At 43.1% G+C, this 19,945-nt stretch overlaps 1 protein-coding gene across 2 annotated transcripts in view; it reads left to right on the top strand.

The window, feature by feature from the left end:
• akap12b (A kinase (PRKA) anchor protein 12b) overlaps positions 1 to 19,945 on the top strand; it is a 61,181-nt gene that overhangs the window by 31,515 nt on the left and 9,721 nt on the right. Inside the window, exon 2 of one of the 2 annotated variants that reach the window (XM_066676636.1) lies at positions 2,315 to 2,417. In XM_066676636.1, coding sequence (XP_066532733.1) covers positions 2,315 to 2,417 — 103 coding nt within the window. Of the gene's footprint in view, positions 1 to 2,314; positions 2,418 to 17,406; positions 17,637 to 19,945 lie in introns of those variants that run through there. The other variant, XM_066676637.1, reaches the window with a different exon arrangement.

Below are 19,945 nucleotides of genomic sequence, written 5' to 3'. Positions count from 1 at the left end.
TTTCTTTTGGCACGCAGCCTGATCCATTAGTTTGATTAAATCCTCCTCTGGGATGTGTGTGTGTGTGTGTTTGGTTGTGGTGGTGAGGGAGTATGTCAGAGTGTGTGTGTTTTGTTTGTGAGTTAGTGTGTGTGTGTGTTTATGTGTGTGCTCTAAGCACTTCTACCCCTTTCGACAAAGGCCAGAGCTGGACAGGCATTGTGCTGGTGTCAGAGTGGGAGGCGTGGCCAGGTAACAAACAGGAGAGTGAAAGAGAGAGTTTGAGAAAAAGAAGAGCAAAAGGAAGGCGAGAGAGTGTGTGAATACGTACTGGAGTGAGCAGTAATGGGATTTATGGGGAATATGATTCGTAATTAAAGCCATGCTTGTGGTTTTCTGACATACTGATAATATATAGCAGACTTGGGTGAGACTGTGTGAGTCTGACTGATATACACATGCACTGGAACATCTAACACACTTCATTTACTTTGATTTCAATGTGTACGTCATTTTCACATACATAAAGTTTATTACATCAACAGGGCATTCGCCAAAATTAAATAAACAAACTGAAAGACGTGAGCGGGGCCTGAGGCTCTGTCCTGGGCTGTATTTACATTTTAAACGTTGGACGTCTAACTGTCAATCCACACATCGTCCCCATGGGTCACATTTGAGTCTTGTGTCAGGGCAGGAAAGCAATCTCCGCCAACAGTAAACTTGCATGCATATATTAGTAAAATATAATTACCTATATTTATATAAGTAAAGTTCTGTGGACTAGTTCAAATAAAGAGTGAGATGACGTTCAAAATTCAGTGGTATGTAGGTTGCAGTATGTGTTATGAGGACGTCATTAAGGTTTGGAACCTGAAAAGCATTAACTGAGGTCATTAAAATGCCTTAAAGTGATCTGTTTATTGTCTAAAGCTGCAGTGGAACCGAAATCATGTGCAATAATTCAGTTGGAAAGTTTGCTTTAAAGCTCTGAGGTCTGACAGATTATATCAGAGCGCAATTAGATGTAGTTTTGGCCTGTTCTTCAGCAGCCCTGCGTACGATCATGAATTACGTCAATTTAAAAGCATGGCAAATTTCACACAAGCTATAAAGCTAATGTTTGATTTTACTTGTGTTGGAGACAAAAGAGCTTGCTCTTACATGCACTTAGGAAGTGAGAGATACTCTATCTGCTTTTGTGTCCTTGCTTCTCCTCTTCTCTTCAGAATAAACAAAATGCTCTAAATGTTTGGATATCTGCTTTAAAGACACATCTCCCATTGTTATCGTAAGAGTTGCCTGGGCCTCTTTACAGCTGCTAAGCTGTGAGTGGACAGCTGTGGTGAGGTTATACCAGTGCATGCCACGGGTCAGACTTGGGTTTGGTTCCCTGCCAAGATAAAAAAATACAAAACCAAACCAAGCACCAGTGTTGTAACAGTAGAAGTCTTTGGGTGAGACTCCTAAAAGTGTAACACCTACCCTTGCAACATGTCTTTCTGGATAAGAGCCTTTTGTCAAAGGTCAGAAATGGACATGTACTTAGAGAGGAGGTTTAATGATTTGTTTGTGGTATTGTTGGTCATTTGATTTGTTTGTGAAAGTGCGGTGTGCCTCTGGGAAATGTAGTTTTTTACTTTTTACCCAGAACTTTGCAGAAAACAGTGGAATTATTTATTTATTTATTTTTTGTAAATAATAGTTGAGTAGGGCGGCACGGTGGTGCAGCAGGTTAGTGTCACAGTCACACAGCTTCAGAGGCCTGGAGGTTGTGGGTTCGATTCTCGCTCCGGGTGACTGTCTGTGAGGAGTGTGGTGTGTTCTCCCTGTGTCCACGTGGGTTTCCTCCGGGTGACTGTCTGTGAGGGGTGTGGTGTGTTCTCCCTGTGTCTGCGTGGGTTTCCTCCAGGTGACTGTCTGTGAGGGGTGTGGTGTGTTCTCCCTGTGTCTGCGTGGGTTTCCTCCAGGTGACTGTCTGTGAGGTGTGTGGTGTGTTCTCCCCGTGTCCGCGTGGGTTTCCTCCCACAGTCCAAAAACAAAGGTGGATTGGCGACTCAATGTGTCCGTAGGTGTGTGTGTGTGAATGAATGTGTGTGTGTGTGTGTGTGTTGCCCTGTGAAGGACTGGCGCCCCCTCCAGGGTGTATTCCTGCCTTGCGCCCAATGATTCCAGGTAGGCTCTGGACCCACCGCGACCCTGAACTGGATAAGAGCTTACAGATAATGAATGAATGAATAATAGTTGAGTGAAAGTAGAATTCTCAGGAAAGGTAATTATTTACATGTGGTGAAAATTTATATAAAAATCCTGTTGTGTTCTCTTCTCTCTGCAGCAGCTGCAGAAGAATGGACAGATCTCCATCTCCAGTCTGAACGGAAAGACAGAGGAGCAGACGGATGTTAACGGACACGCTGAGGATGAAACAGTGGCAGAGAGTGAGTCTGGACGACTGTTTGTGTTTGTTTGTTCGTCTACTGTTATTAATATGTGTGCATATTTTCTGTTTATTGGTCCATCCACATGTGTATGAGAACATGTACTGTATGTTTGTGCTTGTGTGTGGCAAAATAACATGATGATTACAAATGTACACAGTGCATACCATGTTCTCGGAGTGTGTGTGTTTGCGTGTGTGGGTGTGTGTGTGTGGTATGAATGGTGATCTTTATCTATTTATGTATAGCCCCTTAAATCCCCCACATAATCCCGCCACCAAGCTGAGGAGAACACCTACAGAGAATCCACTACAGCTGTTTGGACAAGAATGTGTGTAAGAGAGGAGGATAGAAAGAGAAGAGAGAGAGAGAGAGAGAGAGTAACCCTAATACATTTAAAACCCTAAAACCCTAGCTAGATAGCTAGAGTGAGGAAAAAGTGAGCGAGACAGAGATAGAGAGGAAAGAGAGAGTAAGGCACAGACAGAGTGAGACTTATGGAGAGAGACAAAGGTACTCAGAGAAGAGTGAAGCATTCTCAGCTAAAGGGAGGTCCACATTAAAGTGGCAGTCAAGCAGAAATCAAGTTTGCACAATTTCCACCATTACCATTTCAATCAGCCAAGACTTGTTTAGTATCTGGTGTTTGCTTCTGGAGCTCTGAGTTTTCTGCGGCTAACAAGTCAGCGTGTATACTCCACCAGCTAGCACTGTGTAAACAGAATGGCTATATCATCACACAGCCTCAGACCCTCCTGAGTTGTTCCATTACCTTATTGCACTTTTCCGCTTCATGGAACTTAACACAGCTCGACTCAGCACGGCTCTTTTGCTTTTCCACTGGCCTAATCTGGTCCTGGTCCCTGGAACTGGGTAAGTTTTCAGTCCCAGCTCGCTCTGGGTTCCAACCGTGCGGAGTAGGTACTAAATGGTGATGTGTAAACCCTGCAGAACACTGATTGGCCAGAGCCATGTCAACCAACCAGAAATGTAGAGCTCATTCAAATCCAGCACAATCTGTTAAATCTGTTAAATGACAGCATTCATTCATTCATTCATTCCGGAGGAAACCCACGCGGACACAGAGAGAACACACCACACTCCTGACAGACAGTCACCTGGAGGAAACCCACGCGGACACAGAGAGAACACACTACACTCCTCACAGACAGTCACCCTGAGGAAACCCACGCAGAGACAGGGAGAACACACCACACTCCTCACAGACAGTCACCAGGAGGAAACCCACGCAGACACAGGGAGAACACACCACACTCCTCACAGACAGTCACCCGGAGGAAACCCACGCAGAGACAGGGAGAACACACCACACTCCTCACAGACAGTCACCAGGAGGAAACCCACGCAGACACAGGGAGAACACACCACACTCCTCACAGACAGTCACCCGGAGGAAACCCACACAGACACAGGGAGAACACAGCACACTCCTCACAGACAGTCACCCGGAGTAAACCCACGCAGACACAGGGAGAACACACCACACTCCTCACAGACAGTCTCCCGGAGCGGAAATCGAACCCACAACCTCCAGGTCCCTGGAGCTATGTGACCGCGACATTAACCTGCTGCTCCACCGTGCCCTAAATGACAGCAGCTTTCACATTTATTTTTATCTCACTCACAGCAGCAGCTCGTAACTTTACCTCAAGGTGTTTTGAAGAGGTTTAAATGCTCCTTGGGCTGATGATACCGAATATTTCCAGTGAAAGCCAAACGTGCGACAAGTAAAACTGCTCTGTGAGAACTGGGGCGCGGAGTGTTCCGTCCAAAAAACAAAAACAACACGCAAGTACACGATGAGTAAACAGCGCCTAACTTTACTGCTGCTGTTGCTGTGGTTTTCAAAACCAGTGTTTCTTGTTAGAGACTGGGTTTTTTGACGTCACCGGCTCCATTCTGCGGGAGAGCCCTGCCAGTGGAAAAGCGACAGTCTTTAAGGGAATTCCAGACACCAAACATGTTGGAGTAAGGGGTGACTTGTGTGAATAAGATTAGCCTCTGCAATATAATTTGAATGCATTAACCCTTTTGCGTCCTTTCTGTTCACCTGGGGCAGTGAGAAAGCAAACAAACATTCTTTAGTTTATAAGTCTGTGTATTCTTTTGCCATCTTTCAAAGGTCTGCATCCTCACTCTCCTCCTTCCTCCGGTCTGAACACCGCAGTAGGTCTTTTACTCATTTACACAGCTCCTGTTTGGAGTGTGTGCTGTTTATTTATTCCTTGCGCTGCCTTTAAACTCCGACAGACCACCGAGATGTTTCCCTCTGAAAATATTTAGCGAGCCGTGACCTGGTGGAGCTTCAGAGCGCTCCGTGGCCGTTTTTAATAAGCTTACCTCACCGCGTGCTCAGAAACTCGAGATGACTTTGAATGTGCAGATACAGAGGAGCCTGGGCCTTTAATAACGCTCATAATGACCTGTCCGCTGGCTGTATGCAGTAACCTTACGCTGCATCAAACACAGCCCCGTAGAGATGAATGGAGGCCATATAGTCCATTAAGAGCAAGAATGTGAGCAGTAGATACAGCAGCATGATGACAAGAGGGAAATGTTTAATAACTCTATAAGCACATTTTTGTTTGACATTAACCATCATTTTGGCTGAATTTAATGCTCAGGACACTGATATCAAACAGTTCCCGGTGACACTAAGACTTTATCCTGAGGTTCTTGATCCTAATCCTGATTCTCTGAGTGAGTAAGATGGTCCTCCCACTTCCATAGTATCACAAAATTGCTGAGTGTTCTCCTCCAGATGTGTTGAGCTTCCCACTTGTGTTAAAGGTTGTTACATGTGTCTCAGAGTAGAATGAGCTCAAAGCATGTGCTGGTGGCACTTTTTTGAAATGTGGTGAGACCTGAGGGTTCTTCCACCACATCCTCACCTTTCTCTCAGCAAATGGCAGCTACTATGAGTAGAGATTAGACAGCACTGCATTTTAGAAGAAGAAGAAGAAACACCTTTATTGATTCCCTTGGGGAAAATACACCACTGAGCAATTCTTCACACACACTGGAGCAGTGAACCCACACCAGAGCAAGGGGCTGCCAACCGCCTCGGCGCCTGAGGAGCAGTTTGGGGGTTAGGTGCCCTTCTCAAGGGCACTGCAGCTGTGAATTAATTTTTCCTTGCCGGTCCCAGGAATTGAACCGGGAGTCCTTCAGCCTCAATGTCGTTTCTCTAAGATGAAGGCCACGGCTGCCCCAAGAAGCGAGCCAGCCAGGAGTCAAACCTAGAATCTTCTGACCTGTAGTCAGACGCGTTATCCATTGCACCACTGGCCCTTGCACGATCTCATGAACCTAGCTTCCAGTTTATACATTACACAGCATCCCAGTTAACTAGTAGTGGACAACAAAGTTGTTTATGCTGTCATTTATGTGACATTTGTCTCAATTATTGTAACTTAATAATTTATCCTAATATCAGGACACACACACACACACACATACACACACACACACCTCCCCTCTAAACCCCACCATTTGCCCCAAGTTGCAAACTCCACTAATATTTTTTTAAAACTCCCCCAACATCTGTTTGCTTTTACAGCGTGGTATGAGGTCGGTCCTCAAAAGTATTAGTGTTTACACTGAGAGGTTGTAGTGAAATTTACTGAGACTGAGTTGCCAGCAATGTTCAGGTCAGATGTATAGTATGTGAAGTTTGTTACTGTTGTGTCAGAGCTTTGATACATTGGGACGAGGGCTGCTGCTGGAGTGTGTGTGTGTGTGTGTGCTGGGGGTGGTAAGGCTGTGATTGAGATGTTAAGGGGAGGTTTAAGGCCAGGGGCCTGATAAAAGGCCTCTGAAGGGGAAGGAATGTCCTGATAACAACACAGCACAGGATTCAAGTGTATCCCCCCCCCCCAAAAAAAAAAAGAAAACACACAACACATACACTCTGTATTTGCATGCACACACTCCCATTCTTGTCTCAGTCTTTAATATTAATTTTCATTGCTATCATCAGTTTTCAAACTGGTACAAAAACCAGTTTGCTTTTGAATAATTGTTTGAAAGTAGGCCAGTGAGTTGCAGCTAAATGATTCAACGTTGAAGATGATACACAGAGACGTGGGCCTCTTTTCCACTGCAGGGCCAAACGGTTTCTAAGACTCCGTGCCGTGCTGTTCCGGACCTGTTGGCCTAGTTGTGGTTTGGTCTCATAATAATTGTGTGGGTTGGAATGCTGAATAATTGCTTAATTGTTTTTTGTGTGCAAAGTGGCACAGACTAATGTTACACTGACCTGATCAAACACTGATCAAAGGCAGCACAGAGAAGGGGCTTACCTGCGGACACTTTTAGGATACGTGGCCAAAAGGAGGACTTGTTTGGTCTTTGTACGTTATGTGTTTGTGTGAAAAAGCCATCGGAACAGTTACCATCCGTGCTCGTGTGGCCATGTGCTGAAGAGGTCATAGATGATCGAAATGCCATACAAATGTAAGTTGAGATAAAAACAGAGGTCATGATGTGACTGTTCGTTCTATTATTGGGATCACTAGTTCATTTCCTGACGATGCCATAGCCGTGTTCTCCTTCAAAAGTGTGGAGCCGTTCAACATTAGTTTGAATGAATGTGTCTCGAGGCCTTTTCATAATGATGTTGGTCTGGAACAAACGAAACTGTGATGTAAGCGGCCAATGGGCAGAGCCCTGATGTCACCAAAAAAACTTGTTTACGCACTTTCTGCCTTTTACATCAGCATTGGACCCACAGGAAAAAGAGTAGCAGTGACACATCAGTGTTCCACTGAAGAATGTTGGTTTATGTCGACTCGTGTTTCACGAACACTTTCCCATCCACAAATGTAATCTTTGGGCTCTGAGACCAGAGGAAAAGATTCACAGGATCCAGCTGCAGATCCAGCACTATCATTGAATCATTGCTGCTTCAGCTACAGCTTCAAATCCAGATGATGCGTCACCCACACATGGCAGAGAGTCTAAAGCCCCTTTCTGGAACATCCAGGACCACACTTCTCTGGAGTTTCTTCAGAGTTCAGATGTGAAAACGGCTTAAGCGAGCATCACACATCATACCCTCCTCATCACAAGCACAGTGCTTGCCAGTGTGGGCATCTATTAGCAGGTCGTAAATAAATAAATATGACATCAAAATTAGTAATTAGTTCAAATCATAAAGGTTAATTAACCAAATAAAATCGATTAAATAAACATTTCACGTTTAATAAATGATGTGAAATCTGCCTTGGGGAGAATTACAGAAAAAACTCCAAGAAATGGTATAGTGTGAAGAAATGCAGACAGAGTGAAGGAAGGAAGCTGAAGAGGAGGAAGTGGAGTGCTGTAATCTTCCTCTCCCGAGGCCTCAGAGCCGACCTGACGCACTACACAAACTCGACACACACACAAATGTGCACGTATACAGGATGAACACATAAACACAAACACACATTCACACCCAAACACACAGCAAGTCCTCAGTTCTCCTGCACGAGAGCGCTCCCCTACAGTCACAACCAGAGCATTATGCTTTGTAGTCATTTAATCGGTCAAAAAGGACTTAATTTAGTAATAAACCTTAGCGTTTATTCCTAAAGTCGATGAGTCCATACTTCCCTAATGCTGCTGTCAGTATTGGCTTTACTTATATCTAAAGCAATAATTACATACACAGTCATATCAGAATATTATGACCCCCTCCTTGTCTCTACACTCACTGTCCATTCTCTCACCAGACACGAGCACTTTGTAGTTCTACAATTACTGAATGTAGTCAACCTGTTTCTCTGCATACTTTCTTATCCCCATTTTACCCTGTTCTTGGAAGATCAGGACCCAATAGGTCCCCACAGAGCAGGTATGATTTGGGTGGTGGATCATTCTCAGTGCTGCAGTGACATGTTAGTGTGTGTTGGCTCATTTTTAAGTGGATGAGACACAGCAGTGCTGTTGGAGTTTTCATGATATTCTCTTTTGACTTGGATATATATACTGTGTGTGTGTACTCTAAGAACATGTTTTGGGTCAGATTTTGCTGACCCAGTTCTTCAGCTGTATACTTGAGGGATGTGATTTTCAGAGAAAGAAAAGACAAGAAACCTACACCTTTAATGGAAGACACACACACACACACACACACACATACATACATGTATATGGGGAGTGGCATTTTCAGCAGCTATTGTGTTGTGTCAATGTGTGTGTGTGTGTGTGTGTGTGTGTGGTGGGGTGTGTGTGTGGTGGGGTGTGTGTGTGTGTGGTGGGGGGTGTGAGTGTGTGTGTGTGGTGGGGTGTGTGAGTGTGTCTGGAGCAGTTGTTCAAAAAAAGAAAAAAACAACATATTATCCTAACAGCTAACCCAAACCTGAGAGTCTGCACAAATTACCCATACACTTGCACAGATGTGGCGTCAACAACACACACACACACACACACACACTTACACACGCATATTCCCTTCCAATTGTCTAGGAGGAGAGGCCTGAGAGGTTCCAGAAAGTGAGATCAGCCATTATCTCATACACTCACAGGGACCTGTCTCTCCCTGCACGCTGTGTGTGAGTGTGTGAGTGCGTGAGTGTGTGTGCGTGTGTGTGTTTCTGTTGTACTAGAAAGGCTTTAGACCAGATGGGACACTTGTGAGAGTATTTGATTGCATTCAGCCACAAGATCATTAGTGAGGTTGTTTTGGATCACAGACACCACTCAGTATTGTATGGATCTGCATCGCTCCAGAGAACACAGTTCCACTGCTCCAGATCTCAGTGCTGCAAAGCTTTAACCGATACGTGGCACTGGGCAGGGTGACCTGAGGCTCATGTGCGGCTGCTCCAGAACATCCCATTTCAGCTCCGAATTTTCTTGGATATCTAGAATGTGTGCTCACAACTGGGCATCGTTTGTCTGCAGTGTATGTGTATCTCTTAAAGGGGGGTGTGTATTATAGCCTTTTTCCCCAGGAGGAGGGATAGATTTGAGGTGCCTGCTACGTACATAAGACTTATGCAGATCACAAAAAGCTGACTGTGTTCTTTTATTTCAGTTTGTGGGTGTGGTAGGAGCTCCAGGTTAATGTGTCCATAACTCAAATATAGGTGAATTATAGGGTGTTCATAAACCTTTGGAAATATAGTGGATTTTTTATAGACTTTTGGATTACTTCTGTTTGTGTTTTTGTCATTCACATATTTGAACACATGTAAATGATCAGGTCCTCTGGCGTTCCTTATAAATACACACACACACACACACACATCGAACACAAAAACACATACAGGGCTCCAGCACTGGGAGATTGCAGTGCACTGCGATGTTGCCAAAGTATTTCATTACTTTGTTGGACAGTGTTTTAGCTTTAGTGCTGTATCCCGGTCTAAGGGTTAGTCCCCTTCATTCCAGCTCTTACTGTACAAACCACAGCTGCACGTCCACACCAAGACTGAGACGTTTAGTTTTAGCTTCAGGAAACATCAGAGCTGTCCAAAAAACACGGACGATTTTAATTCCTCACGCCAATAACTTAAGAATATCTTTTTAGTCTGTAATAAACCTGGAGGAAATAGATAGATTGAGCATTTATTATCATTATTATCGTTTTCTATAAAGGGCAACTCCACTGACATAAATAATCAAAGTGCTGTGGGGACTCAGAATGAAGATACTCACAGAAGACACTCACATGAGGGGCAGTACAATTCCCATTCTGAAGAGTCGAAACGGACTGGGTTGCCTTATTACAGAGTATTTGCTCCAGATAAGATATTTACCTTAAGATGAAGGATTGCGATGTACAGGTCCTGATGAAATTGCTAAATCTTAGAAGTGTACAGAAGAGAAGAGAGACCAGAAGACACTGTTGGAATTGTAGCTATGTGTTTTATTGCGTGTATGGTTCCTCAAGTTGGAGATCCGGGAGATATAGGCTCCACTAAACTTGCCCTAGGCCTCCTCTTTTGGAGTTAGCGCATTGTACAAAATTAAGACAAATATTGGCTCCGTCTGGGCTCACAGACACTTACACATTTCACCCTGCATCCCCCTCACGCTGAAGCCCCCTAATCTGCTCTAAACTGCCTTCAGACCACCGGGGAATGACCGAAGAATGTGAGGACCATCCCCCAATGTACACCAAACTCAGAATGGCCCTATCACACAGCATTGTCCCAGCTCACGGCTCATACACTAGAATCAGGGAGGGATAGCAGTGGAATGCCAGAAACTTTGAGACGGAGGGAAATATTTACACACTGTCAATGACTCCAAATGTGTATTTAATTTCATTTAATCTAATTTGATGTAATTCAGTTCAGCCGTATAGGATACCGAGCGGTTTGGGGAGTATAGGGACACGAAGAAAGAGGGGGTGAGGCTTCGCTCCTTCAAAGCCATTTCCAGTAAAACAGAAAAGATGAGGTTTCACAAGTGTTTCCCTGGTAATGAGTATTAATATGTGTGCTTATTTATGTAATGTACATGTGTTAAAGCAATAGACTCAGGAGTTATAAAATGTGCACTATATCGTGTTTCTGGAATCCTGCACATACACACCGTGTGTCCAAGTGTTTGTAGACTCTTCTTTTAACGATTTACACTACTGTTATTGTAAAACAAACACAACACAGTGCACACAATTTGTAGAAATGGCGTAGCAAATATATAAGTAAAAGAGCAGACTGGAAGCTGTCGGTGTAGTAATTGTGTTATATATGAGTCGAAGGTCATCATGCACAAATGGGGTTTAAAGCCCCTAGTGTTGGGTTTTTTTGTCCAAGGACTGTTCTGGGTTTAAGCCGTGGACGTACCCATGTTTAAATTTGCAATGTGTATACCTCAAATCAGTATCACATCTTTTTGAGCTTGTACTGTGTATTTTGCCTCATGCTGATGAGGATGGGGTGCTTGTTTTTTGCTTTTTTTTGACATCATATGTCATACAGCTGTGTAAGAAAATGGCAGTATGATTAAGAACTGTAATTCTTAGGAACTGTAGCTTTGCAGCTCTGATGCAAAATGAAAAAAGAAATTGAAACTTGCAACACTTCTTGGCTGATTGGGTGCATTACCTTTATTAATTCACCTGACTAATCTTTTAAAGGTTAATTTATTGGGAGCTCTCGCTGGGTGGTCTGTTCTTACTTGGTGGTGTTCTCTGTCTGTGGGTCAGAACACAGTAATGGGGGACATGTTATCACCTCTGATGGGATCTCGAACCACTTGAAAGCTGGCGGGTTGGGGTGAGAGGTGAAGGAGCTGAGGAGAGATTTAAAGACCCCTCCATCACAGCTGCAGAGTAAGGCTCAGTCCTGAATCATCTGCCACATTCTTCCAGGCCGTTACAAAACGTCTGTCACATTGTCACACATTCTGAGACCCATCAAAGCCACACTATTCAGGTCGGGACACAGGGTCCAGGGTATAACGATGGAACAGGTTTCCTGGGAGGGGTTTGACAGAAACTGTTTGGACAAAGACTGGAAACTGTGGTTAAAAAAAGGTTTCAACCAACATACAGATGCATTGTTAATATATGGGATAAAGTTAATAAGAAATGACATAATTACTACACTGACAGCTTCCAGTCTGCTCTTTTACTAAATAAATAAACATCAGTAAAACTTAGTTTTATCTATTTGTCTATCAGTAATATTAGTGATAAGGGTTGCTGATATGACAGTATTTACTATGAGAATCTAAGGGAAAACATGCTTTTAAGAATACATCAGGGCGGCACGGTGGTGCAGCAGGTAGTGTCGCAGTCACACAGCTCCAGGGACCTGGAGGTTGTGGGTTTGATTCCCGCTCCGGGTGACTGTCTGTGAGGAGTGTGGTGTGTTCTCCCTGTGTCTGCTTGGGTTTCCTCCGGGTGACTGTCTGTGAGGAGTGTGGTGTGTTCTCCCTGTGTCTGCGTGGGTTTCCTCCGGGTGACTGTCTGTGAGGAGTGTGGTGTGTTCTCCCTGTGTCTGTGTGGGTTTCCTCCGGGTGACTGTCTGTGAGGAGTGTGGTGTGTTCTCCCTGTGTCTGCGTGGGTTTCCTCCGGGTGACTGTCTTTGAGGAGTGTGGTGTGTTCTCCCTGTGTCTGCGTGGGTTTCCTCCGGGTGACTGTCTATGAGGAGTGTGGTGTGTTCTCCCTGTGTCTGCGTGGGTTTCCTCCGGGTGACTGTCTGTGAGGAGTGTGGTGTGTTCTCCCTGTGTCTGTGTGGGTTTCCTCCGGGTGACTGTCTGTGAGGAGTTGGTGTGTTCTCCCCGTGTCCGCGTGGGTTTCCTCCGGTTGCTCCGGTTTCCTCCCACAGTCCAAAAACACACGTTGGTAGGTGGATTGGCGACTCAAAAGTGTCCGTAGGTGTGAGTGTGGGAGTGAATGTGTGTGTCTGTGTTGCCCTGTGAAGGACTGGCGCCCCCTCCAGGGTGTATCCCCGCCTTGCGCCCAATGATTCCAGGTAGGCTCTGGACCCACCACGACCCTGAACTGGATAAGGGTTACAGATAATGAATGAATGAATGAAGAATACATCATAGATATTTGTAGTACTTTAATAACTGAATGTATATTTGGTAACAGCTCTGTTCAGGAATTTGCCCCCGTGTAGCAAAACTTTAAACGAAAGTCCCTGCATATGTAGCCTTTGATCATACATTTAAATGTGTCACAATTTGTGCTTTGTTGCCTGTTCCACCTTTACAAACCTCCACAGAATACAAAGCCATGTGTCAAGGAAATGTACCGATGTAGTCCCTCCGCTTGTTAGTGACAAAATGGAAATGGGGAAAGTGAGAGGGATGAATGACCACAAGGGACTAAATACACAGAGTGAACAAGTCAGAGAACACAAGCATTATGAGAATTAATTAAACTGCTATGAACTCCTCAACACTGAGTCAACATCCACTGACAGCCCACAGCTGCAGAAAGTGAAAAATGGGAAAACTGGGAACAAAGCGAGAAAGGAATGAACTCAGAGCACAGGAAACTGCAGGAGGAAGAAGAAACTGTGACGCAGAAGAATGAGTGCTTTTCCTCTGTGGCATTCTTCTGCTTCCGCATTTCCATAGAAAGCAAGAGAGAGGAATGATATTAAACTGAAAAACCTGGAGGAATGAAGAGAGAGAGCGTGAGAGAGAGCATACGAATGAGAATGAGGCCTAGAAGAGTGAGTTAGAAAGCATAGAAGAGCAGTGGTGACAGTGAGAAATGGAGAGAGACAGTGAAAGAGACACAGTGTATCCTCTGATCCTGGACAGATTCACACACACATCGACAATTTCCTTTTCCTCCCATTATTTCAACATCATCTCGTGAGCTTCAGGAATGCGTGCATGCATCAGGGCGTGTGTGGGAGTGTGTGTGTGTTTATGGATTCGTAATGATGTCACAGAGTCCCGTTCAGGCCCTAAACTCAGCATGTAGCCCACCTCCTCCAGTTCCTGCCCAGAGAGGACCCCACCCTGGCGCACATTCCTGGACCCAGTGCTGATGTTAGAGATAGCTCCGGCATCTCTGCGCTGTCTCTGTGCACACGGCCATCGTTTTCAGCTAAGCCAGCAAAAACCAAAAATACATCCTACAGCTGTTAGAACATCCCCTGCACTCTGAATGCAGATGATCGGCCTAGTGTCTGGAGCCATAACGCTAACGTGGCTAAACAATAGTAGCAGATTACACCCATTAATTAGCACTGAGGTAAGTGAGTGACATAATTATCACTTTGCTTAAACTGCGGTGGTTGGTCAGTCTTCACAAATGGACTTTGAGTGGGGAGATGGTTTAAAGTGGAGGTGCTGAACTGATAAACAACAAAAGTGACATACTGTTATGCAATATGTTATACACAGTTTTTCCTTGCAATCATTTGAGTAATTTCCATTATTTACATGACACAAACCATCATAATGTGCTTTAACGTGGAGAGACTAAAATATGAGCCTGGAAAACAGTTGTATCACTGCCCTGCAACTTTCAGTTTTATAATAAACACTGCACTGCTTATCTTTTATAAAACTGTACAAATAAAAGGATATAATTATCTCAACTCAGCCATGAAGATGAATACTTTAGGGATATATTTAAAACTATTTAACAGTTTAAGAAATTATCATTCAATTTTTAACATCGATTTTTGATATTTTTTCAGAGAACGTTTGACATACAGTTATCTATAAATATCACCAAAAACGGCCATTTTTAGGCCTACGTTTTTGTGCCTCTCTTTTGTCTCGGCCGATTGGCTACATTTAAGCTTAGGGGACTTTTCCTAACTCACTAAAGTACCACCTTAAGTGAAGGGTAGCATTGTGGAAGTGGACGTAGCTGTGTGACTGTGGACTGATTCATGAAGAGAACACCCCGGTCTCTCGTTTTTGAGGAATCCACTTTAGAGTCCACTTTTCTGACTCATATTTATATCCTCCCTCTGTAATATGAGGGAACTGTATGTACTGAATTCCTCTCTGACCCAGTCACTCAGAGTTAAAAGGCCTTTCCCGTGTGTCATATCCCTTATATCTGACCTACTTAGTGGTTCGACCGACTACTTTCCAACACAATGGACTTCCAAGGCCTGTTCAAGTATTGAAGTGTTTCTCGTAACTTGGATCTCAGATAATTTATTACCATCCATAATCCCATGGGCACATATTTATATGCTTGGATACTGAAAAACATGTATCTCAAAAAAATTACATCTTTTGAATAGGATAAATATTCTTAAATACTCTAAAACTCTTAAATCTTTTAAGCGGTTTTGGACCATTTCTATGCTAGGTTTTGACAAAATATAGAGCAGCTTGTATTTTAAAATTCCATTGAAATAGAGATACAAAGCTTGGCAACAATCTAATATTTCCTTCTCATTTCAAATGACCACATACATTAACAAGAGATATTGGCTGTAAATAAGAGCTTTCATTTTTTAAAAATGGTAAAATAGTGAATTCTTTCTAGGGAAGAGAAGGAATGCTTATTATTTTACGATTACATTTTCAAAGCTACTTAATATCTGTTTAACCAATGTGTTCCATTACATTTTTTATTGTAAACATGTGATTTTGCATTAAAATGTCACATTTCTTGACCTACGTGTCTTTTCGAGGCGTTTACACATGGCCATTGAGGCTGCTCATGGCTGGCTGATTGTCTGGAGCAGTGCCGAGCTCTCAGTGTCTGGGGTTTGTCTGAAGCTCTCGGGTCTTGTGGGATTAGGGCTCTTATCACCATTTAAGAACAGATTTCACCTGGAATTTGCACATTCCTTTAGGACAATGCGGAGGTGTGAGATTGTGATTAGGATGCTCTACGTCCGAGGAATCTCGGCAGCATTCTTCAAAGACCCCCTCTACCACAAAGACCCCCACTGGACATGCCTGAGTTGTTTTCATTTACAGTTCCAAAGAGCCATTAGCACACTTTGGGGTTGTAACTGGTCGAGTATTGGTTTAGCCAGTGGCATACAAAGCCAGTTAGGTGATACTTCCTTTGGTAATTGCTCATTTAACAGTAGCTCATACCTCAGAAATCAGGATATGTTCCCATATGGGGAAGATACTTAGAGGATTTTATGGAAGATAAACTATTTCAAACAGAACCTTGTATCTTGGTTTGGTGTTTTTAATGGCTTTGTACATGGTTTGAAATCACTAGCTGCTGTACTCTTTATACTGTGTCAGAGTCCCAAGAAGGGTATTCTTATTGAGATACTCATTCATGAATAAATGTTTACATGTTGTAAATAGTAGTTCTCAAATGTTGTTGAAAATTCTAAATTCACTAACATGGTTTTGCTTATTATTTTAATCTTTTTTTTCCACTTTTAGAATTTAAAAACTTCACCTAGTCATTTACATTTGGTACCCAGGGACTAAAAGAATTATCCAATATTTCCAAATATTTATTACATTTCTTTATAAATAATGGATGTTTTTGCCCTTCACCTGTAAACTTCCCATTTTGAAGATACAAGGTCTTGTTCTAACAGTGATGATCACACTGTAATCACCTCAGGCTGTAGATTGTAAATTCTGGCTTGACATTTTTACTTGAACCTCTACATGAAGCTCCAGGAGTGCAGTGGCAGCTTGATGTAGGTAATGCCTGCGGTTTTAAGTGCCATCAGTTAATGCCCATGGCATCTATATGTAGCAAAAGGCGGTGTATATATAGCCCTCAGTGTGTTTTAGGAAAGTTTTATGTCAGTACAAAGTACCCTTTAAAGGAATGTTTGATAGCTTACGTCTGAGACAGTGGCTAAATACCTGCGATGGATATGAAAACCAGGCTTTTACTGGTTCATAGAGCTACAGTAAATTCCTTCCCGCAGATTCATAGATCCACTGTGTCTCTCCTGTGTGACACTGTTAGCATTCCTGTAGCGGTAGAGCTGTCACACATGAGAGAAAAAAACAGAGATATAGGCTTTTCTTCCAAATATGTGATGCTAAGAGATAAAGAGGGAGACCTGGGGAATACAGGCCATAAAAATGGTCCTTTGAAGCCAGAGAAGGGTTGGTTCATTAAAACAAAATTTAAGCTGATGTAGAAATGTGTGAATAAATGAAGAAAATAAAATACAATGAGTGCTTTATTCAGTCAGAACTACATTGGACAATGCCACACTTAGAGGGTACTTCATTTAAGAATTGCTTTTAAGTGATAGTGGTTTATCAGTAACATTAGGGTGGGGGGAGAATTTGTGCTGAAGTTAAAGTTAGGGTTAGGTTTATGAGGTTTAATAGTGAACAGTGGATTATCATAATAAAGTTTGTAAGAATGCCTAATGCTGAAGGCAGTAGGGAGGGGAGAGGGCGTTTTAGAAGAAAATGAGAGAAAGGAAGCCCCCATTCAGAAGAAGAGAGGAGCCGTGGACAGCTGAAGAAAAGAAGGGAGGGGAGGGGAGTTGAGGGGGAAATGGGGATGGGGTGGTCCCACATAGGGCCCGTGTCAGAGTATGTTGAAATGTGTGTGTTGCCCTCCTCCTCCGTTCATTGTAACTCAGAAACGGAGAGGAGCAGACGCCTAGCTTGGCCTCAATGAGAGTTCACGAGAGACAGAGGAGTGTGGCATAAAGAGCAGTGTTTACTGAGAGAGACTTTTACACATACTTTTACTACAGGAAATTCTCAGCAGCATCTCAGCCTCAGGCAACCAGCTTCTTCACATTGTGGCTCTTTGATTCGTTCTTGGCGTTGAAGAGGGCTTTTTCTAAATGCTTGGGACAATAACTTTAACAGGTGAGACTTGCAGCTTGATTTTCTTCTGTTTATGTTTAATGAAGATCTTGGGGGTTTGTTTGAAAGTCGTAATCAAACGATGAACACTTTAATGTCACAGATCCAAACCTTGTTTCTCCATTTTGCATTATTTAGCATCGTTTGAAAAGCCATCCTTTATATTGTAGGAAGTTTTGTAACGACTGGATGAATAGATTCACATTTACCAGGACTGAAATGCTTCTGTTAACTTCCATCGGAAGTTTTTCCTTCCCCAGAAAACACCAGTATAATATTATCCTGTTTTACAGTGCAGGGGTAATTGTGTTTATGGTGTTGTCCATTAGTGTAATGCAGTGGCGAGTGGATATCATCGAGTGGTGATGCTCAGCCAATGGTATTATTACTGTGAGGGTGTGGTACTCTAAAGCTTTAGTGCATCGTTTAAAGATGCAGCATACTACTCCATAGTCGAGCTATTGCAACTTTACAGTGTCTCTAGTGCACTTTGTTAACCCCCTGTGGAATATATACACTCTTGTTTTTTAAGCATTGCTTTGTGTGCTTTAATGAAGCTCTAAAACTAGATACGATTAGTTGTAGATATTTCTACAAAGGGCGATTCTGTCTCTTAGAAAACACAGCTGTAAGTCTACAGTCTATGCACTGAGACCCATCTCAGTTGATCCTTAAACCATAAAACCATCAGCTCCAGGAAGAGCCCACATTCCAGGCCTTATCCTGAATATATATTTATACGTATAGCACGAGCAGATATGTCTTAGACAACTGCTTGCTATAAATATACTCGTGCTTCAAAAGCGATGTTTTGAGTCGGGCTTTGGAAGCTTTGCATGTCTCTGTGTGGAATTTTAATTAGTTTTTAAAGCCCCTTAGATCTTGGTCAGGGTCCTGTGATGAGCCCCAGTGGGTGGTGAAGGTATATGGGATTGATTACCCTGTTGCAAATGAGTTGAGAACATTTTGTGTTTGTGTGTGTGATAGTGTAATAATCACAGAAACATTTGTTAAATGTTTCTTATAATTACCCCAGGGTGTTTTAAAATACTTTCCAGCTGCTTCACCATCGTTGAAATAAATAATTTATTTAGACACTTATAAATAAAGGTAGCGTAACAGGTTTTCCTGGTGCCATACTAAACCCATGTTTCATACCTCAGAAAGCACAAACAAGATGTATCTATGGGATGAACTTTTCTTTATTACTAAAGAACCTTTTCATAATTTAAAGTTTCAAGAAAGTACTTTAAAATTGGTCTAGATCCTTTACATTATGTGAGGGTTTAAAAGTTTTCTCAAACTCACAAGGTTTTTTTGTGAATGTGCAAAGAACAATCTCAGTATCTATGTCATTGTTTGAGTTGTAATCAGTAATAATACAGGAGGGAGGATTTATTCACTAGTCCCATTGATTCTCCAACTTTCATTAGTATCACTAGTGCCACACCTTCCTCTCTGGGTGGAGGATGGGGGCTTTTGGTGAAACTGGGGTGTAGTCGTTTGGAGTCCTGAAGGTATGGGGTACAGTCACTCAGTCTGTGTGTTTGTGGGGGCTGTGGGGGGGGGGGGGGGGTGTAAAAGACTGGCTCAATGGGAAAATGATAGATTGTGCTGAGTGCCACAAGACCCTAAAGCTCAGGCTTGTTCTTCCTCAAACAAAGGGGCTATTTAATAGCCCAGAGTTGCATACATCTGTTTGCCAAACATGACAAACAAAAGAGTTTGGGGGTAGAGGACATGCCCCAAGTTAAGACGCCCAGTGCACCCCCACCCCCTGCTCCCACCCCAAAAACCATTATCTCACCAAGAGTTCAGATAACACCTCCCTCCCCCAGTTTTGAATACTCCATCCACTGTACTATACAGAGACGGGATCAGATTCCTCAGCTCAGGTTTCAGTCACAGACACAGTTTAGAGACAGCAGCAGATGTAGGGCAGCTACTAGCTTCAACAGCCTCTTCACACTTTTTGTATAAGTGTGCCCCCCCCTCCCCTCCCTCCTGGTCACATAGTCTCACTGTCTGCGCTGTTCAAAACATCTAAGCAATGTAATGTTTAGTAGGTTGTAGTAGTATGTCTATGTGTGCATTCCCTATTCATGACCATATGCTGACCACTCATTGTCATTATCTACAAGACAGAATTTGTCACCATAAAGACACTAAGCAGTCTTCCTGCTGGTGGTAGGAAAAGCGTTATTCTACAGGACTGAGTTCATCAGATGTACTAAGCTAATGCTCAGATTGGCTTTCCTCAACCACTCGAGTGAGTTGTTTTTATAACGCTCAATGTTTTCCCACTTTTATTG

The sequence above is a fragment of the Hoplias malabaricus genome, chromosome 7, assembly GCF_029633855.1.
Source record: "Hoplias malabaricus isolate fHopMal1 chromosome 7, fHopMal1.hap1, whole genome shotgun sequence".
Classification (NCBI taxonomy): Eukaryota; Metazoa; Chordata; class Actinopteri; order Characiformes; family Erythrinidae; genus Hoplias; species Hoplias malabaricus.
This window is presented reverse-complemented; position numbering and strand designations above follow the sequence as displayed.